The 22,681-nt window shown below is 41.1% G+C and overlaps 1 protein-coding gene across 1 annotated transcript; it reads right to left on the bottom strand.

Annotated features, from left to right (window-relative positions):
* Positions 1 to 378: 378 nt before the first annotated feature.
* On the bottom strand, positions 379 to 22,503 carry ccdc90b (coiled-coil domain containing 90B). Its single transcript, XM_080197075.1, has 9 exons — positions 22,271 to 22,503; positions 20,546 to 20,665; positions 13,706 to 13,809; positions 10,824 to 10,925; positions 4,735 to 4,776; positions 4,562 to 4,633; positions 3,445 to 3,498; positions 3,031 to 3,145; positions 379 to 1,984 (listed from the first exon to the last, which is right to left on the bottom strand). Exons 1-9 carry the CDS (start codon positions 22,374 to 22,376, stop codon positions 1,926 to 1,928), a joined length of 774 nt encoding a protein of 257 aa, XP_080053201.1. The 5' UTR covers positions 22,377 to 22,503; the 3' UTR covers positions 379 to 1,925.
* Positions 22,504 to 22,681: the final 178 nt, after the last annotated feature.

The following is a 22,681-nucleotide window of genomic DNA, read 5'->3' as shown; positions in this document are numbered from 1 at the left end:
ACTGACGGCAGCCGATTCCATTCACTCACCATCCTCTGAGTGAAAAACTTACCCCTAACATCACTTCTGTACTTTCCTCCCCGCACCTTAAATCTGTGTCCTCTCGTAGCGACCATTTCAACCCGGGGAAATAGCCTCTGAGAATCCACCCTATCTATTCCTCTCAACATTTTATAAACTTCTATCAGGTCGCCTCTCAACCTTCGTCTCTCCAGGGAAAAGAGACCCAGCTCCCTCAACCTAACTTCATAAGGCATGCCTCCCAGTCCAGGCAACATCTTTGTAAATCTCCTCTGTACCCTTTCAATAGCTTCTACGTCTTTCCTACAGTGAGGCGACCAGAACTGCGCACAGTACTCCAAATGAGGCCTGACAAGGGTCTTATAAAGATTCTCCATAGAGATGTGGCAAATGAACTAACAGCTATTAAGACAATCTTTACAATGCCAGACTATGTCTGCAGCAAGCCCTAAGGTACAAATCAATTTGCCTAATTAACAAAGAAGCATTTTTCTTGTTCACTCTTCACAATAAATGTGTGAAAAAATAAACTCTGTAAATGGTTAGCAAACTCAATTCAAAATTCCTGATGAAACCTATACTGTGTAAATGGGTTGTCCATACATGCATTTACTTAAATGTGATGTGTATCTCTTTAGAAATAGAGTAAAATTTTCACGCACTTTATTCTGTTTTTCTTAAATTTGCACAAACAGTAACAGAAGGCAGCTATGAAGCTATAGGGGACCGTTGAGGATGCAGAGAGGTCATTTGGGGCAGAAGATCAGAGGTTGAATCAATCCAGGCTCTCTTTTACACCTGAGACCACACTTGTAGAGGAAATCAAGAGAGGGTATGTGAGGGTTTGGGTGATTACTTTCAGAATTTTATAGTTTGAGAATGGTTTATGCAAGCTCCAACAATACTACACACATGGATAGGGATAGACACTGAAGTTACTACCTATAACCTCGGTATTTTAATGAACGCAAGGTCAGAATTTTCTACTGCTGCTAGCAAGGATGGAGACTTTGGCGCTGAACCAAATCTCCATTTTCTGCAGTGAGAGCAGAGAATCCCTGTTCCAGCTGTGTGAACAGCTGGAAAATTCTGGCAATCAGTATGGGTTTTAAATAAGCCTCCTAAAAAAAAAGGAATGTTCATATTTGGTGACATCATTATCTTTTGACAATTATTCTAATCGATTTCACTTGCTGCGATTGTCTCTACAAAACTTTCAGATACTGGTTTCATTCCGATTCTCCAAAGAATACATGGTTTAATTGCTGCTGCTTTTCAACCGTAATAGGAATACATTGTATGAAACAGTACTTGGTAGCAAGATAAATCGAATTGGTTCCACAGATACATTTTAACTTTCCATAATTAACTGGAATCTGCTGCCACACATTGGCCTGTTAGTCCTTTCTAATTTGTAACATTGATTGGAACTGAAGATAAGAAAGCAAGTAAAAAACATTTGTTTGAGATGAAGGCGTAACTGCTGAGCATCTACGTATCAGCATCCAGCTCAGCCAGTTCTGCCTATAAAGTGCACAAAAGCCTCCCAGCTTTAACACAACAACCAATACGGAATCTCAAAGAGGTTGTTCCATGACAAGTGTTGTACTGTGATCCCACTCACCAGTAATAGGTTAAAATCAACCAAATTCAGTTCATACGAGAGCCTTACAGCCAATAAGGAGCAGGATCATCTCCCACCTCACTAGCTGACATTCAGAATAATTTTTAAACATAATTAACATTAATGCCACATAACTAGATTTCCCCAAAACACAGCAACAGAACAGTCATGTAGCAGAGTGACAATCCGTTCTCCCCAGGACAATCCTAACATTTTATCTAAAATTTTTTTCAAGATCATTAAATTCCATTGCTTGTCATTGAAGGTCACTTTTCATTTTCTATTTTTGCCACAGTCGATAAAATCCTAATGCTATTGCGAGGCAGGTGAAGACAGATGCTGTAGAACAATAAAGCAGAAAACAGAATTAGATACATTTACACTTTTCTATGAAGCTGAACTCCAAACTCTTATTATTTCAGGATGTACAGACGACTGACCAGGCCAGAATAGAAGTGTGCATTCAAAAAAAAAGACAGTTGCATAGGGCAAAAGCACTGAAATAAACAAATCTGCTAAATTTAGAGGAAGATCATTTTGGATGCTTGGACAGAAAGATTTGGGTTTGCACAAATGATGCGAGTTAAAGTGTGCTGGGATGGTTGAATATGCAGTTCCATATCTTGACTGAATCAATCCTTGGGGTGGTGGGGTGGGGGCGGGGTTCCACTGCTGCTCCACATGGCGGTCAGTCTGGGATGGACAGAAGGCTGCGACTGGGGTGGGATGGGCTGGAGGGGGGGAAGGGGAGGATTGTTGTGCAGGGGAGAGATGGGAGCCTGCCTCCTGGGAGGGGAGGGGTCTGACCCTGTGGAGGGTGAGAGGATTTCCACTGCTGGGGGGCGGGTCAGGGCTGGCCTGGGAATTGTTGTGAGGGGCCGTGATTGGGCTATAGGGGGGGCGATGGTCAGGGCTAACCCAGGAATTGCTGTGGGGGCTGCGATCAGGCTGTGGAGAGGGGTGCTGGAGGGGCAGCACTGCGATTGAGCTGGCCAGCAAACGGGGAGTCTGACAGATCGGGTCACTGTGCATTTGCAGAGTTCCAGAACTGTCATACTCTGTTGCAAATAGGCGCTGCCCTTGCCCCCTCCCCCCACCCAGGTTTTTAATGTGATTCGTGATTGGGAACTCTGCAGTGCACAGGATGGGGAAATTCGAGTGAGAAGTTGAACAGACAAAACAGTCATGATCTGGAATGGTTTTCCGGCCAATTCAATGCTTTTGGGAGAATCGCCCCCACTATTCTCCCAAATTATTTATTATTATTATTCATTATTCTCCACTCCTCTCCTTCTCTCCCTTTCACCACAAGGTAAACAAAACAGGAGCAATTTTCTGAAGTTCTATTTCATAAATTCAACTGCCCCTCCCTTCCATGATCCTACCTGCAAGATACCTCACTGTTTCCAGTTTAAGAGATTCCAACATGGTCTTAAGTGAAGCCACATCTGTGTCAATTTTTTTGTTTGTTTCTGTAATGGCACGGTCTGTGCCCGAGTTCTGAAAATAATCCACACAAAGAAATCGCAATAAATAAATCTGCAAGGAATGGCAATGTTGCATTCACAAGAGGTCACATTGTTGTGCTCTCAAGAGCAGAGTAGGTTACAGCAGGCCACAGACATCACCAAAACAGATTACCTAGTCATTATCATATTGCTGGCATCACAGGAAGAGTGAGAGCATTCACAACCAAACACTGGAGCATCATCATTATACAACTGAGTGATAATCCATACTTCTTTTCCAGAAACTAAAAATCTTCATTTGTATTAATAATCTTTAAAAAAAAAACTTACCAATTCAGTAAATTCATTCCTAGAAGTCATTAACTGCTTCTCCCGTTCTCTAAACTAATGAAAAATTATATTATTATAGATGTGAAGTATTAACACCTGCTCAATAAAGTGATTGATTGAGATGATCATATTTATTAAGAAAATTCCATCAAATATTTGAGGAAATTTCTTTGTACATTTAAACCAATAAGTTTATTTACTTCATCTGTAAATGCACAGAAGATCATCTTGGAGTTATATTTTAAAGGATTTCCCATCCCACTAGTATTTGCACACAGCCAAGTGACAGGGATAGTTGGTTTCAATGTCACATCATTACTTGCTGAGGCTATTGTTTAGTGGTAGTTTAAGTCTTCATACAGTCATTAAGTGGTTCTACAGCAACTTTTTCAGTTTAACTGGTATCTAAACAGAAATAAAAATATTTTTCAATCATCTTTATTGTAAGTAGTTAAATGAGATTATTTTAAGAGTACCCATTTCTTGATCTGAAAGCCCTTCACCCTCTCGGTTAATTATTTACTTGGCTCTTAGAACTTGGCCCCACATTTAAATGCCCATAGATTTTTTGCAGAGCTTCTTGTGAAGTTACAATGTCCTTCACATGCAGTACATTTGAATTCATCATCTGGACCATTTAAAAGCCATTTTTCATCTGCCCATTGTGCAGAAGAAGCCACTCCTCATTTTTTTGATGAACTTGTTCCATTAAAATGTGAATTTCAAAACTATTTTGAACCCACGACAACTGCAGACTGCCTGGAAAGTTGCCCTCTGCCCAACAAGAGATTATTTGCCATAGCTCCCTCCTACTGACTTATTTTACCATGATCGTCCCCTGCCGAAATGTTTCTCACCCACAACCAATTTGTTCCCCTTGCTTGGAGTTATTTCACACTCCATTAGATACTCTGCTTTTTCTCCCCCTCTGCCAATGTAACTTCTTACTCTTAACTTGCTCCAGTTATCTCCCCAGTACTCCGCTGTACGTCAATACTGCACTTTCCTCTGTGCACAACACTGTGGAAAATTGACTAATTAAATTTCAAGGAACTTTTAGCAAAGGTGGCAAAATGTAAATTAGCAACAAGCTAGCAGGAGTATCAAGATACATTACCGTGTCCATAATTCTGCTCTTCTCTAAATTCATGTCCAGTTTTGTATCACTTCTGATCTTCTTAACTTCATCCTACAAAACCAAGAATACAATGATGACTCATCAGCTCAAAGTACATAAGAAACAGGGAAGTGCCTGTGATAATTTAAGATCGGTTCTACTTGGCAACTTACCAAAAGCTGTTGCTTCAGATGTTCCAACTCAATTTTTATTTTCTAAAAAAGAACAAAGAACTGAGATAAAATACTCTTTGAAAAGCTAAAAGTATAATCAAAACACTTGCTTTGATTAAGCACACTGGCATCAGTTAGAAGCAAATACAGCAATGGCAGGTAAGTCAACATTCAATCCTTTATGTTAATGGGAACATAAAGCTGCTGTTGATTTAATAATTCATTGATAAATTAAACACTTTTCATGATTCATTCATCTTCAGTCCAGGTTAGGAAGGTGGTACTGGCTGTGCAGAATTCTGGGTTGGTGATACCACAGAATATTTGGCTTCCATTTGATCAGGCAAAAGTTTAATGTCTCATCTGATAGGTAGTGGCTTTGCCAATGTAGCAACTTGCTGAGGGTTCTTTGACAGCACCTTTCAAAAATGCAATCTCCACCACTTAGAAGAGCAATGGCAGCAAGCAAATAAGAACATAAGAACATAAGAAATAGGAGCAGGAGTAGGCCATCTAGCCCTTCGAGCCTGCCCCGCCATTCAATAAGATCATGGCTGATCTGTTGTGGCTCAGTTCCACTTTCCCGCCCTCTCCCCATAACCCTTAATCCCCTCTCTTATCAAGAACCCATCAACCCGCTTCTTAAAAATATTTAGCGAGGCAGCCTCCACCACTTCAACGGGCAGAGAATTCCAGAGATTCACCACCCTTTGAGTGAAGAAGTTCCTCCTCAACTCCGTTCTAAACCGCCTCCCCTTTATCTTGAGGCTGTGCCCCCTAGTCCTACTGTCTTTTTTGAGCGGGAAGACTCTCTCCACCTCTATCCTATCCATCCCATTCATCATCTTATACGTCTCAATGAGATCTCCCCTCATTCTTCTAAACTCCAACGAGTACAAGCCTAGTTTATTCAGCCTCTCCTCATAGCTCAATCCCCTCAACTCCGGTATCAGCCTAGTAAACCTCCTCTGCACTCCCTCCAGGGCCAAAATATCCTTGCGCAGGTGCGGCGCCCAAAACTGCACACAGTACTCCAGCTGCGGCCTCACCAATGCCCTATACAGCTGCAGCAAGACCTCCCTACTTTTATATTCAATCCCCCTTGCTATGAAGGCCAGCATCCCATTCGCCTTCCTGACCACCTGCTGCACCTGCAAGCTGGGTTTTTGCGACTCATGCACAAGGACCCCGAGGTCCCTCTGCACCGTCGCCTGCTGCAGTTTTTCGCCACGTAAGTAATAGTCCTTCCTACCATTCTTCCTACCAAAGTGGACCACCTCACACTTGCCAACATTAAATTCCATTTGCCATTTCCTGGCCCATTCGCCCAGCCTATCTAGATCCTTCTGCAGACTCTCCACACCCTCCGCACAATTTGCCTTTCCCCCAATCTTGGTGTCATCAGCAAATTTCGACACCCTGCACTCGGTTCCCTCCTCCAGATCATCTATATAAATGGTAAATAGCTGAGGCCCCAGCACCGACCCCTGGGGCACCCCACTAGTCACCAACCGCCAATCCGAATAGCACCCATTGACCCCCACTCTCTGCCTCCTATTTGACAACCAATCCTCTATCCACGCTAACACCCTACCCCCAACTCCATGTCCCCTGACCTTCTGCAATAACCTCTTGTGAGGTACCTTGTCAAACGCCTTCTGAAAATCCAGAAAGACCACATCCACCGGCTCTCCTCTATCCACTGCCCTAGACACATCCTCATAGAACTCCAGTAAATTTGTCAGACACGACTTCCCTTTAATGAAACCGTGTTGCGTCCGCCCTATCAAGCAATTCCCTTCAAGATGCCTCGCAATTTCCTCCTTAATGACGGATTCTAACATTTTACCTACCACAGACGTTAAACTAACCGGCCTATAATTCCCCGCCTTTTGCCTGGCACCCTTCTTAAACAACGGCGTAACATTAGCCATTTTCCAATCTTCCGGCACTTCCCCGGAATCCAGCGACGTCTGGAAAATAACCACCAAGGCATCCACTATCACTCCGCCATTTCTTTCAGAACCCTCGGATGCATTCCATCCGGTCCTGGGGACTTGTCCACAATCAGCCCCTCCAGTCTGTCGAGCACCACCTCTCTAGTAACAGTAATGTCATTAAGACCCTCCATTCCTACCACCTTTCCATCGCTAACACCCGGCAAATTATTCACGTCCTCCTCCGTGAAGACAGAAACAAAAAAGTTATTCAAGACCTTAGCCATATCCCCATCCCCTACCACTAGCTCCCCTTTCTCATCCTCTAAAGGACCAACGTTCACCCTAGCCAGCCTCTTCCTTTTTATATATTTATAAAAACTCTTGCTATCCTTTTTTATATTAAGTGCTAGCCCAGCCTCATAGCTTCTCCTACCCTCCTTTATCAACTTTGGAAACACCCTCAACAGCAAATTCTTGTCCAAGTCACACACCATCCTGACTTGGAAATATATCACTGTTCTTTATCGTAGTTGGGTCAAAATGCTGGAATGAAGAACCTGAGTACGTACCCACACCACACAGGTTGCAGCAATTTAATAAAAAAAAACAACCTACCATGGTGTTCTCAAGGGCAATTTGGAATGGGCAATAAAATGGCCTTGCCAGTGATGCCCACATCCTAGGAATGTATTAAAAAAAGGAAATGGGTTGATAGCTGTACATTAACTTGTCATAAACATTTCATTGGCATTGATCATTGAAAAATACAACAGATGAAGATTTTATTAGATAAAAAGCCATGCAGTATTCCAGTATTGCCACTGGAGGTCTCTATTTTCAATCTGTCACAGAACTGGCAAACTAACCAGTTACATGATTTTAAACAGATTTCACAGTAAACTCGATTTCTGTTCACTGGCAAAACGTGGAGTCCAATGAAAGTGGCTCTTCCATATCGACAGGAATATAGCACGAGGAGACCATCTGTTTTAATGACATTGCTTGAAGGATACGTTTTGACAATGTCACTGAGTGTGCTGAGCAGTCTCTGAAGAATTTTTACTCTAATAGTTTTGGTGGCTGTACAGGATATTAACATAAAAGTGTTGAACAATTCTCTTCAGTTCCTGACACCAAGTGTAATAAAATTAACTGCACAACCCTGAAGAGGAAAAGGATAATCAGAGGCAAGAATCACATCTAAATGGTGCAAGCCATCACTCTGAGCCAAGCGAAAGAGGCAGTAGTCTAGAAGCTGCCTGTCTGCACACTTAGCAACAGTGGGCTCATGGCTGGAGAAAGTGGAGAGATAATATTTTTCCAACTTGTGGAGTGAATCGCTTTGGATACCATGTGGTGCAGGTGTTAGCATACACAGTGAATCTCTGCTGGAAGCACTGCGAACAAACAAATTATGACATTGGTTGACACCACAGTTTGGAGCTCAATACTCCAGTGAACCTTGCCAACAGGAAGATACACCCAGCAGCGCTATTTAAAAGGGATCAGCATCTACTCACAGTTAGATGGTGGCTCATTTCTTCTGTCCATTGCCACAAAGGTCTAAAGAGAATGATGTGCTAGGTGCTTAAAGTCCTTTTGTTAACTTCAAACCAGGTGTTCTCACTCATGGGCACAACAGATAAGTATTCTGCCTGGAATGCTGCTTGACTGGAGAATCACAGAGGTCACATGGATTATGTCAAGATGCTGGAAGAGGGAGGAGGAGAAGGGGTAGAACAGCACTCACTAGGAGATCATAGCTTTCCAGAGTGTCCAGGGAGCATTTTTCCTACCTCACTCTGAGTGAGGAATCATATGCGATATGTCTGTATTTCAGTAAGGATACCTCCGTGAAATGTTGCAGCATAAGGTAGGTGACTGATGCTTTCTATTCATTGAGAGCTAACATCTTCCTCTCTTGCCAGAGAAAATTGGCGGAGTGAGCACACAGTTTTATGAAGATTGCAGGCTATGGTTCAGGTGTGCAACTGACTGCACACACATCACTTAACCTGGTGTGGCATAAGGAGACGATAGTGGGAGAGAACTATGGCAAATAATCTTACACTGGGTGGAGGTCATAGTGGAAATTTGGAGGCCCAGGCAAATATTCTGGGGGCTTGGATTCAAATCCTACTATGGCAGCTGGTCGAATTTAAACTAAATTAATAAACCCTGGATTTGAAATCTAGTCCCTGGTCGGTGACCATAAAACTATCATTGACTTTCATAAAACCATCTGGTTCATTCATGTCTTTTAGGGAAGGAAATCTGCCGTCTTTACCTGGTCTGATCTACATTTGACTCCAGATCCACAGCATTATGATTGACTCTTAATAGTCCTCTGAAGTGGCTTAGCAAGTTCAAGGCAATGAGGGATGGGAAAGAAATGCCAGCTTTGTTATAGACAGCCACATCTCATAAATGTCAAACTACCTTATGGAATGAAAAGAATTTCCACTTCTTCTATGCTCAGCTGATGTGTGACCGTAGGCAGCTAATCTTGCAATGCTTGTTATCTTCAAGTTTTTAAGTTTATTTATTTATGTCACAAGTAGGCTTACATTAACACTGCAATGAAGTTACTGTGAAAATCTGCCTGTTCAGGTACACAGAGGGAGAATTTAGCATAACCAATTCAACTAACCAGTATGTCTTTCAGACTTGTGGCAGGAAGCCGGAACACCTGGGGGAAACCAGGAAGTATCCTGGCTACAGTGATGCCTTCAGAGTGCAGCAGTTCTTTGTGTCAGTGACATTTAAACCACCACAATAAACTAATCACAGGCTACTGGGACAAGGGCTATCTGTTGATCACTCTACTGTGCAGCCCGTGTACATGTGCACAGCATGCAAACAATGCTACACAAAGTGCAAACCAGTGACATGCTGAAACAAAGCTTCTGTTGTCCAGTCTGCTCAAGAAGAGCCCCCCCCAGTACTTGGTCAAGCATCAAGATTCATGGTGGCCAGCTACATGCTGCACAACCTCACTATCTTGAGGGGACAATCCTTGATGCCAGATATAGTGAGATGTTCAGGATTGGAAGGGACAGGGACAAGTGAAACAGATTTTTTCTAATTTGGCCATTGGCTCATTAGGTCGATTCTGATCAAAAGAAAGTTTTATCCTACTATCTAGCTCTTGGTCAGTAGCTCTATAGGTTAGGACACTTCAGGTGCATATTTGAGCAATTTATAAATGCATTGATGGCTTCTGCCTCTATTACCTTTCAGGCAGTGAGTTCCAGACTACCACCACTCTCTGGCTGAAACTATTTTTCAATTCCCCTTGCAGTCTTCTGTCAATTACTTTAAATCTATCCCCCTTAGCTACTGAACCCTTTGCTGAGGGAAATGGATCTTTCCTATCCACATAGGCCACTCATAATTTTCTTTATGTCAGTAAGTCTCCCACCACTTCCACTGTCTTCAAATAAGGCACTCCAGTCTATCCACTCTCTGCTCAAAGTTAAATTGCTCCATTCCAGGCAGCATCATCATTAACCCCCTCTGTATCCTCTCTGGTACAATCACATTCTTCCTGTAATGTTGAGCACTGTATGATGTATTCCAGTTGTGATCTAACTGGTGATTTATACAGCTGTCGCATAATTTCCCTGCTCTTATATTTGATTTCACAGCTAATAAAAGAAAAATATCCCACATGCCTTCTTAACCATGTTCTTCCTATGAAAATTAATCACTTCCTAGTTCTCTGCATGGAACATCATCTTCTGCTTTCCAATTCCTTCATCAAGGCCTCCAGTGCAATGACTTTAGCTCTTCATTGTTTCTCCATGTCAGAGTGAATTCCTGCATGACCTGTTCAGATTCAGCCGTGATTCATACCCCCTTTAAGAGCTGCAGCCTAGCTTCAAGTGATGCTCGGAAGTTATGATATTTGGTTCCCCTGCTGATGAGTGCAGTTAATGAACAGCAGAGTTAGCACAGACAGCAAGCAGGAATCTCTCTCGAGCGTGCAGCAGGAAGTCTGCATGCTGTCTTTGCTACATTGAATGGGTGTGAGTTACTCACACATTGCCATCCTCTGTGCCCATTTTCAGGACCTTGCCCAGTTTGGCCCCCAAAGCTGTCTATTTCCATTAGATACTTTTGTTATTGTGGTGTTATTTGGAGTCATACCTCATTTTCCATCCTCAGATTTGAAAATTCACTTTTCTCCAGAATAACCATGTCCTTTCTTATTGAGTCCAGGTGGGCCATGATTTGCTGCAACATTATTTCCTGAAAGAAACAGTTATCCCAAAACATAAACAAATTGTAGGGTGTAGAGTTAAATGAATCACAGAAAATCTCTTTATTCAATATATTATTTTCCTTTATTAGTTCTTTAAGCATTGCAGTGCATATTGCAGAGAAGGGAAATAGAAAATGTACTTACATTGTGGATTCTATTTGTATGGTTTTAAGAAAATGTACCTGTCTCCCACTCTCACCACCCTCTCCCCACTGCCACTGTCGCTCACTTTTATTTACAGGCAGCTCCAAAGATGTGCGGGTTAGGTTGATTGGCCACGCCAAATTGCCCCTTAGTGTCAGGGGGATTAGCAGAGTAAGGATGTAGGGTTACAGGGGCAGGGCTGTGTGGGATTGTTGCCATTGCAAGCTTGACGGGCTGAACGACATCCTTCTGCAATGTTGGGATTCTATGAGCTCTCACACTCAGTCTGTCTGTTGGAAGTTGCTTGGTGGTAATGAGGTGGAGGGATGCCACCTCCTCCCAACTATCAGTATAGAGATAGAAGTAGAACTCCCCATGCAAGATCTAGTCACAGCCTTGATCCAGACATGGATGCTAGAGAGGCATACTAGAGTAAAGGTGCAACTAACTGGTTTCTGATATGATGGCAGCATTCAATTGAGTATGGCACCAAGGAGTCCCAGCAAAACAAAGCTGAATGGGAGTCAATGGGACAATCCTGTGGAGCCTTGGTCACACTTGACACATAATAAGATGCTGCTGGTGGTTAACTGTTGTCCCAAGATACTGTTGCAGGTCTTCTTTAGGACCTTGTCCTTGGGCCAACTATCTTCAGCTGTTTTTTCAATAGTGTCCTTTTGTTATAAAGTCAGAAGTGGAGGTTGCTTGTTGATAATTTTACACTTCCATTTATATTTTCTCTAATTACAAAATGACTATTGCCAACTTACAGTAGGACCAGGGCTCCATTCAGATTTAGGCTGACAAGGGACAGGAATATTTATTTCCAGTAAAAGAAAACCCTGCCATCTTCTGATGACCTTCAACCATATCAACACCAAAATTTGCGGGTGGGAGGAGGGACAGTCACAGTAGCCATCATGCTTGCAAGAGCAGGGCAGGTCCTATTCAATGGGTGGTTCATATGCTAACCCTCAAAGCCTCTTCGTCATTGACAAGGGTCAAGTCAGAACCCTGACAGAATACTCACCACTCAAATGGCTTCGCACAGCCACAAAGACGTTCAATAAGAATGGCACTGCCTAAGGCAGAGGATGTAGCTTTAGTGATGCCCAGGGATTGAACTCACTATCCATCCATAGTACCTCAAAGTCCAGTGGCTGCATTTTGTACATCTACAGTATGTGCTACAACAACATACCAAGACATACACCACTTGCTGACATTGTAGCTTTTACTATTGAGAGGACAAGATCAGTAAAATAATTTCCAAGTTCCCCTCCAGATCAAAACCAACCTAACTTGGATATATATTGTTAATCCTTCATTACTGACCAGTAAAAATTCTTGAATTCCCCATTGTAAGAGAACTATTGACCCAAGAACCACAACTGTTTAAAGGGAAGGCCCAGGGAAATTAGAAATGGGCAATAAATATGATGCACATCCCAAAAATAAAAATACATCCATGGATCGCGTTGCAACTATGCATCCTCACACTCCTTTCTATAGGAATTTTAGAAGTAGACAAATCTCTTTTGCTAAAATTGGTCAAAACTATTAGATGACAGAAGGGAAGACCTGATGCCAAAATAAATTATGTTTCTATTTATTTATGCTTTATGGCGAATAATTTGCAATCGACTCAGCATTGAGCAACTGCTGTGCATTAGAACCAGCTCAGCATGTTTAATGAAGCAGGGTGGAGGTGCTGGATGTGGCAACAAATCACTTGTCCGAACATTAATCTAATCTAGATTTACACCACTGTCAAACAACAGAGATTGAGTTGTTTATGTCAGTGGTTGCAGTTGACAGGATGAGTAACAGGCAAACGGTTACCTTCACCTACACCTGAAAAGGCAGAAATACCCCAGAAACATACATACATTCAAAATCAGGAGGCAAGAGTACAGTGAACATCATTCAGAAAGGAACAATTAAATTAATTGGGGGCAGCACAGTGGTTAGCACTGCTGCCTCACAGTGCCAAGGACCCAGATTCAAATCCCAGCTTGGGTGACTATGTGCAGTTTGCACATTCTCCCCATGTCTGCGTGGGTTTCCTCCACAATCCAAAGATGTGCAGGTTAGGTTGATTGGCCATGCTAAATTGACCCTAGTTTCGGGGGAAGGGGGATGCGGATTAGCAGGGCAAATATGTGGAGTCACGGGGATAGGGTGGGATTGTTGTCGGTGCAGGCTTGATGGGCTGAATGGCCTCCTTCAGTGCTGTAGGGATCCTATGATTAAGATACTAGAAAATGTAAAAAAATTCTTGAAGGTAATGTATAAAAGAAAAACAAAGCAGGAAAAGGGAAAGGTTAGACAGAGAGCAACTACCTCTGAAATGGTTTTTAAGAAGGAGCAGTTCAATACGGTTTACTTATCTAAATCACTGATTTCCACAACTCTTGCCCCAGGATTGCTTCATTGCCATTGTTATGATGTGTTTTCATCAAGTTCTTTCAAAAGAAATGTGGAATTCCTTTTCCTTTTTTCAAATATTCAGGAGCAAATTTACTCATACCAGTTCTTAAATTATTGTTCAGAATTCCACTGAATATCAGAAAATACATTTAAAGTCTAGTTTCTAGTACACACTCAGAAAAACTGCACCTACCTGCTGTGCTTTAGTGACCATATCCCTGTATGTGGATTCCAAATTAGCAGAGGTTACATTTGATATTAATGTAACTATAGCCTCAGCTTGCTCTTTTGGAAAACCTTATCACCAAAAGAAAGAAAATTAAGAAAATAACAGTAAGAGACTGTTAAACAACTATTTTTCTAACTTACCTGTTTTGCTGCCTGAAGGGCTTCTCATCATAAGCTCCTGACCTAAACTGAGCCGCCAAGTAAAAGAGGGACTTACATTCTTACAGCTCCTTACAAAGCCTCAGGATGTCCTGAGATGTTTTACAGTCAATGTAGAGCTTTTGATGTATAGTCCCTGTTATAATGTAGAAAATGTGACAGCCAATTTTGATCGCAAGAAGGTTCTACAAACAGCAATATGCTAACAATCAGATAATTCCTTTAATGAAGTTGGTTAAGGGATAAAAATTGATCAGGATACCTCAATTAGTGTCTTAATTTATAATTACATCCATTAGAGAGGACTGATGGGCGGCACGGTAGCACAGTGGTTAGCACTGCTGCTAACCCAGGGTCCTGAGTTCAGTTCTTGGCTCGGGTCACTGTCTGTGTTGAGTTTGCACATTCTCCTCATGTCTGCGCGGGTTTTCTCCAGGTACTCCGGTTTCCTCCCACAGTCCAAAGATGCGCGAGTTAGGTTGATTGGCCATGCTAAGAAATTGCCCCTTAATGTCCAGGGTAGCAGAGGTTATAGGGATTAGTGGGTATAATATGTGGGGATATGGGGGTAGGGCCTGGGTGGGATTGTGTTCGGTGCAGACCTGATGGGCCTCTTTCTGCACTGTAGGATTCTATGATAGTCTATTCTACGATAGAAGGAACAAAATAGGGAAGTTATGTGAAACTTGAACAGAATGGCGGCATGGGCTCGTTGGGCCGAAGGGCCTGTTTCCCGTGCTGTGTTGTTCTTTGTTGATGGACATTAAACCCAAGGCCTATAGAGTGAAGGCCAATCACTCTATAACAAGAAGCGGGTAAAGAGAAAGATAGGTGGGCACATTGCCTGAGCTGGTCACAGCTTGTTATAGAATGCCAGAGATAATCCCTGAGAGTTGCTCAACTGCCAAACCTCTTGGCCAAGCATCATAAACAGGAGATCAAATACATTTACAAAATATTATTTAAATAAGAAGCAGCATGACTCAGGTAGAGCACTAGACTCATGTATTTCAGCTTCAACAGGTTCTTTAACAAGTCAGGTCATAAATACCCAATTATCTTGAGAATATATTAGGTAATTACACAATACCTTGATATAGTTTATTGAAAATCAAAAGTGCCCTCAGGTAGGAATCTCTTGAGATAGTCAGGGAAGATAGGCCAATGAATCTTCTATCACATTGGTGGGATACAAGACAGGATCGAACATGCAGACGTACTTTGGTGGAGTCTCCTGGTGGGTGGTGGTAAAGACTAGGGCCAAGGTTAATAGACTTCTTGCTGGTTTGCCAAATTTTCCATGCTCTCTGGCTCACATCTTTATCTTTTTTCTTTTGGTTTATAGTTTGTTAATGTAGTTACCAGCTTCAAATTCTATCAATTTGCACTCTTCATTGAACCCTGCAAACATTTGCATTTATATAGTGCCTTTAACTTAGTAAAATATCCAAAGATGCTTCACAGGGGCTTAATCAGACAAAAACTCACACTGAGCCTAAGGAAGAGACCTTAGCACAAGTTACCAAAAGCTTAGTCAAAGAGGTAGAGGATGTCTTAACAGGAAAAAGAGCTGAAGCGACAGAGAGGAAATTCCAGAGCTTAACACATGGATAGATGAAGGCAGAGCTGCTAATAATGGGGTGAAAGAACTGCTTAAGGGGCAAAAGGAACACAGATGGTTGGATGGCTTGATATAGAGGTAGGAATGGGTGAGACCATGAATACGAGGATGAGAATTTTAAAATTGAGTATTTGGGGGCTAATGTACGACAGCAAGCATCCAGGTAACTGGTGAATGGGAATTAATCTGAGAACATAAGCAATAGATATCGCAGGTATTCACAATTGGAATAAACATAAAGGCCATGATTTTTGGGAGTCAGACTAAGTTGGGAGGCTTATAAAAATAGTGCGGGATCCAACTATTGGATTCCTGCCTCCATTCTCATTTCCAGCAATCCTTGTTAGTGTAAGATGAGGGTATTGGGAGTAGGCTTATCTGCAGCAATTCTGCCCTTGGCAGCTCCATAATGGAGGTGGGCATTTCAAATAACTCTGCAAATTTGACAGAGTTGAACCTGTTCTGTTGATGGGCATAGTTCACGGTACCTTAGATGAATTGTGAACCAAGGGGAACCCTAGTCTTGAGTCAGGAACCAAAAGAAAAGCCATTTAACATATTTATCAAATTCCCCAAAAGAGAAATGAAATGCCCACATACATTCTCATAAAGCTGTCAATTAATCACAGCCATTCATGGTATTAATGACAAAAAACTATTATCCATTTCACATCTCTTAATCATAAGTAAATAAAGGCATTAAAGAAAATTTTTCAAAGCAAGATCAAGTCATTACAAGATAATAACGATGTCAATGAAACAAAGTTATCACTTCTCTGTGGGCTATGTCAACATTCTCATAGGGCTGATTGTATAATGTAATTTTGGAGCTAAGCCAAGCATTCACAGAGGACCTGACAGTCTTGATTACAACTGGACCAACATCCCAGTAAATGAAGTCAGCCCTTCTAATCTGCCATCCATCTGCTTCCATGCCATCTTGGGCCAGCTTCAGAAGGTGATGGACCCATCACCATACCACCTCAGCCTCAACAGAGCAAAATATGATGGATTAGAGCCTCCTTGATGAAGCTGAGTTTACAGAATCGGGAAGATTCCTGACTCACACTTCCGTCTCTTTTACAAAAATCTGATTCAAAAACTCCGATACTTAAGGTCAATACTGACATTAAAACAGTTTACTACTGATACAAAAAAAAGGCAAAACTCATGTTAGATAGCATCTAAAGTTACTTCTCAGCCAATAAAGTTCAAGATGACCTATGATAAATATTACATCAATAATTCCTTTTCTTTTCAAATGCTGACTTATTTCATTAACTGTTACATAAACAGAATTTGTCACAGCAGTAATTCTGTTCTACCAGTCTCGGGTTCAGGAACAGAGTTGAAGCCTGTATTATCTCCATCCAGTAATGGGGCTTTGGAGGGTCCAACTGAAGCTGTGGATTTGGAACAGAACATTTTCACACTAGACAGTGTGGATGAGGCAAAGGCAGAATGGAGCTATGAGGCAAAGAGTTATATGACCTCCTTTCAATAGCAACCAAATACACCTGCCAGTTCAATGTTTTTATAAGTGAGCCAATTATTTTTATATGAACTGTGTGGTTCCTGTGAGAAATTAGCGCTCAGTGTGAAAGACAGAGATCTGTAATAAACTATTTTGTTACATGGTTGAATTGTTTGTGAAGACACTTAGAGACACTGCAGAAGGTGTACAACTAAAACAGAAATGTTCAGATCCTCTGCTTATAAATGTGGATATGTTTTACAATCTTTTTAAATGTTGAAAAATATCTTGCGTATTCCTGCCATACAGGACAATGAATGTACTCCATTTCAAAACATTTAAAAGTTGCAGATCAGGGTGATTTGCAGCAACTTAAGATGAAAACATTGTATGATCAGCTCAGTTTAGGCCATACAACATGCTTGCCTCCTCACAGAAATACATCCGTCTGTTAGGAGACTGCAGGCAACTTCCTCCCAGTTCTGTGGGATAAAGTAGTTGCCAATAAGAGTCAAGCAGTGTTCACAACCCACACTACAGATGCTCTATGAAATATAAATCCATAAACAGGAACAGTTCTGGGTTTTGCTATATAGAATCATAGAGGTTTACAGCATGGAAACAGGCCCTTCGGCCCAACTTGTCCATGCTGCCTTTTCTTTTTTAAAACCCCTAATCTAATCCCAATTACCCACATTTGGCCCATATCCCTCTATACCCATCGTACTATGTAACTAGTTAAATGCTTTTTAAAAGTCAAAATTGTACCCACCTCATACTGAAGCTAGCGCCGGCAAAAAACTGAATGGGAGTGGTCTTAAAAATACAAGCATGCAGTCCTAAGTGAGCAGTCATGGCTTGTTAATAAATACAAGGGATATCTCACCAGCATTCTTTTGGTCACAGTGGAATATTACATTTACTCTATGTGTAAATCAAATTGGATGGTCACACATTTCAGAGAGGAAGGGGAGTGGGTGATTTAAATGTGTATTGCTAAGTTGCTGGTAGTACTGTCAGAGCTCTGTGGTACAGCAGTCTTCAAGTCTTTGAAGATTTAAAATGATATGCAAAAATATCTACAAGCAACCTGCACATCCCTCAAATCATCTTCATAAGCAAGTAACAAGATACTCGATCCAAAGCTTTGCTTCATTGATTCCTAATTTTTCACAGAAACCACCATTGTCCATTCAAAATGTAATTGGCTTATTTGTAAAAATATATGGAATACTATGCACAGTTTTGGTCTCCGTACCTATGGAGGATATACTCACATAGGAGGAAGCACAATAAAAGTTCATTAGATTGGCTCTAGGATTCTATGATTCTAGATAATCCCTAACTTTCTGTATTCTGCTTGTTTCTCTTTTGCAACAATAGTCCGTGCTCCATCAGATTTTAAAAAATTAATTTTAACTTTAATCCCAGTGATGCAAGGAGACTCTTTCCTTCCTACACACCCTTTACTTCCTGTGGCAATAAATCCAGATTGTACTAATTTGCTTGGAAGTAACTCTGTTTATCTAGTGTGTAACGCACTATTTGTTTATTTGTCCAGTTTGTGCACTGGACAAAGTTTGTGGAGAGGGTTGTCCAGTTAGAAGAGACTGAACAAATTGTGCCTATACTTTCTGGAGTTTAGAAGAATGACCAATGACTTACTGAAACATACGAGCTTCTGAATGGGCTTGATTGGATAGACACAAAGCTTGCTTCCCTGGCTGGGGTTCTAGAACATGACAGCCCAGATTCAATACAAGGGACCCATCATGTAGGACTGAGTAGAGGAGAAATTTATTGACTAAAATGGCTGTGAATCTTTCAAATTCCTGATCCCAAAAAGTTTATGGATGCTCCCTTGTTGTATATGTTTAAGGCAGAAATAGACAGATCTTTGGCCTTTCTGGAAATGACGGGTAACGGACAGCAGGTGAGAAAAAGGAGTTGAAGCCGAAGATCAGCTGTGATGAATGGGAAAAGCAGTATTGATAGGCAATCTGATTTACTCCTATTTCTTGTATTCTTATTGAGTTATCATTGTGTGTTTAAGCTTAATTTTGTTGTATAATTTTATAAACAATTTACAATTTAACAACTAGCTCAGTTAAATTTTCATGAGAATTGTGTATCTGTGGATTTTTTCTAAAGTTGTTAAATAGACAGAAACAGGTCATGTATCACGTACATGGATGAACAAATCATTCTGAATGCGGTTGAAGTCGAAGCACAAATTACTATGGAGATGGAGTGATATTACAGCAGTAACAGGCAGATTAGGATAAGGCAGGGTAGCGAGCTAGATAGCTGCCAAGAAAGAAAACCAGGAAAATAGAGTCGGAAACAATATTTAATCAAAGCTCAGCAATAAAATGACATACATGAGTGGAAAATGCTCAGTCTATTTGCCTTGTTAAGAACTAAGAAGGGAACGGTTATTTCTTTGGGAGTTCATCATAGGCTACTGGAAAGGGAAGAGAGTGAGAGAAGTAAATAGGCAAATTAGAGAATAATGCAGAAGAGTTGACATCCAGATGGGTAGCTTTATTTATCCAAAGAGTGGGAGAAATGCAACATAAGTAGTGAAATGGGACAAGGGTGTTCACAATGTTCTAAGATAATTTTCCAATTATGGTACTTGTAATGTAACAAGGAAGAGGTAGTAACAGATCTAGTCTTAAGAAGTGAGGTGAAGCAAATAGTTAGGAACAGGGAAAGTGAGCGTAGGTTCAATTTAAAAACACTGGGAAGAGGGGAACACCAACACATTTTAATGTGATTCCAAGGCAACTAGTTCATAAACTGGAAAATAAACAAACAGTGCATTAGACACTGAATAAACTGAGTTACTTTCAAGCAGATTGGTACAATCTGGATTTACTGCCACAGAAAGTAAAGCATGTGTAGAAAAGAAAGAGTCTCATTGCATCGCTAAGACTAAAGTTAAAATTAATTTTTAAAAATTTGAAAAAGCTCGGACTAATGATGCAAAAGAAAAACAAGCAACGTACAGAAAGTTAGGGATTATCTAGAATCATAGAATCCATACAGAGGAAGACATTTGGCTAGGAAGGATAAGAGGGACTTAGAAGAAAGACTAGCCAGTAATAAAAAAACATAAAAAATAGAATAAAGAAATGGACTAAGCAAATATGTAAGAGGTACGCCTGTTTTGGAGGATCAAGGAAATGGTAGACAGACTAAACAAGCACTAGTGCTCAGATTTGACTGGAGAGTATGAAGTGGAAATAAAGGAGCATCGGAGGAGGAGGTTGTTGAACACAAGATAGGCTAATTACAGAAGATAATGCTGGTGGAATTCTTTCATTTCCTTCCTAGAAAGTACAAAAAAACTAAAAACACCAAAATTAAAGATAGTTTTGTGATCATTTAATTTCTTATAATTTTAAAGCCATTAACCAAGACATAAACAAACGCATATTCAGTCCCATCGATGCAGTATATTTATATGGATTGACTTTCTTCAGCAACATACTGCACTTAATCTGGATAAAATGAAACTCAAAGAAGGAACGCTGCTTTTTTCTCACCATTATTCTGCAGCTCCAGAACCAGAGCATGAGTATCAAAGCATATCTTCCTTGGATCCTGGGACAATAAGTCAACTTTTCTAGCATCATAAGTGTGCAACAGGTTAGCAGTTAAAAAACCTGCAAACAATCAAAATAGATTATCCAGCTTCATCAAGTGCGCAACAAGGCAGTGTCGAGGAATATCTAACACAAGTAAATCACAATTTATTTTATAGTAAATTATATAAGTTACTCTTTTATGACATGGCAGTATTGGTTACTTAAGGTAAAGAGCTGACAGCAAGTACGTTTTGCTTGGGATATTTCCATTGCATACTGAAGTTAAAAGATAGCCATAAAAAGATTTACCGTCTTTGGAAGAAAACACTGAATATGTTACTAAAAATAGAAAGCACAAAGTTGACTTTCCCCACCTCCTGTCCATTCCAAGGAACAGGACGTTATTCCAATGATTGTCCCAAGGGTTCAAAACTTTGCACAGGCCCATTGCCTACAGCTGAAAGACACCGGGAGCACTTGTTAGTTACAGTGTATTGTATAAGTTCAGCTGGTCATGTGCTTCCCTGGGGAAAGTGACAGTACAAGTTCAGCTCTCAGGTATAAATGTTGAATGCAGACTCTCTGGCATGGAAGATGAAATAACTATACAGCTGCCCGCAGATAGGGAGAGGCAGCAAAGCAGGTCACTGGGGATAAAACAGTCACATCCATTTATATATTGGATTATTAGGAATGGATGTTTGTATCTATTACACGTGTAAAATTATGGATGATGACACAGGGCATTTAGATGTACAGTTTCATAGTGTGAGTGTGTAATCCTTCATAGTTAGGACCTGGCAATAGGTAGGTAACAATGGCAGGATTTTTGGAATCATAGGATCCCTACAGTGCAGAAGCAGGCCATTCAACCCTTCGAGTGTGCACTGACTCTCCAACAGAGCATCCCACCCAGACCCAATGCCCGTAACCCACTTATGTATTCCACTAACTCCCTAATCTAAACATGTTGGGACACTAAGGGGCAGTTTAGCATGGCCAAGACACCTAAGTTGCATATCTTTGGACTGCAGGAGGAAACTGGAGCACCCAGAGGATATCGACACAGACATGGGGAGAACGTGCAGACTCCACACAGACAGTGACCCAAGCCAGGAATTAAAACCAGGGCCCTTGCACTGTGAGGCAACAGTGCTAACCACTGTGCCAAAGTGCCGACCTGTTTTGTTTTGACTGTATGATCTGGATTAGGGTTGAAGACAGTGAGGTCTCGATAACTGATCATGTTGGTGGGGGAGGTTATTATTCCGTGCATTTAATGTTTTTTATGACAATGTTTTTTGCAACGGACAATAGAAAATAATTTGAACAAGTACTTTTTTGTTTGTTTCTGCTATTGTCTTCAATTAACTTATTATTTTCAAAATGAGTATCGCGACTTTCAGCTGTGATCCCACTGCCTGAACCCTATTGAGTTTTGGACATGGCAAAAGAAAAAAAATGGAAACACCTCACCTTAACAGGGCTGGAAGGGAAATCTGTCCAGAGGTTACCGGAGTGATTGAAAAGCGTCACTGACAACCTGTCAACCCCATTCGCATCCATTGCCTGGGGTATAGGACAAACTTTTTAAATTCGGTTCAGCGCAACTACAAAAGTAAACTTGGCAGCGACTTGACAGCTCAGATCCTACATTTTTTACAATGTTAAAGTTACACTCACCAGGCTTTGACAAAGCTTCAGGACTCCGGACTAAAGGATGCTGCAAGGTGCTAAGTCGGAAGTTGCAAGTTTGTAACAAAGTCTTACAACCTTGTATCCGCTTCATGACCTGCTCTTACTACTCAGTCTTCACTAGTTGTCCTAACAGTCAGAGAAAGTGTCAGTAAATGGTGATCTAAATAAATGATAAAAGCTTATTTAACAGAACAGCGCTCCGCCCTGTTTAACATCGATGTCATTTCCACCCCTGAAATTACAAATCTCGCGATCTCTGAGAGCTCAGGCTAGCGTCACCTTGTGGGCTGGAGTGATAATGACACAACTGCCTGGCAGGAGACCAGAACTGCAGTATTTTCTGCAATTACACTTTTAGTTCCCTTCCCTCTTTTGATTGTTGATGGGATGTGTTTT

This window comes from Carcharhinus amblyrhynchos, chromosome 10 (assembly GCF_965287045.1).
Source record: "Carcharhinus amblyrhynchos chromosome 10, sCarAmb.v2.hapA, whole genome shotgun sequence".
Classification (NCBI taxonomy): Eukaryota; Metazoa; Chordata; class Chondrichthyes; order Carcharhiniformes; family Carcharhinidae; genus Carcharhinus; species Carcharhinus amblyrhynchos.
Note: the sequence above shows the minus strand (reverse complement) of the source record. Positions and strands in the feature narration are given on the sequence as shown.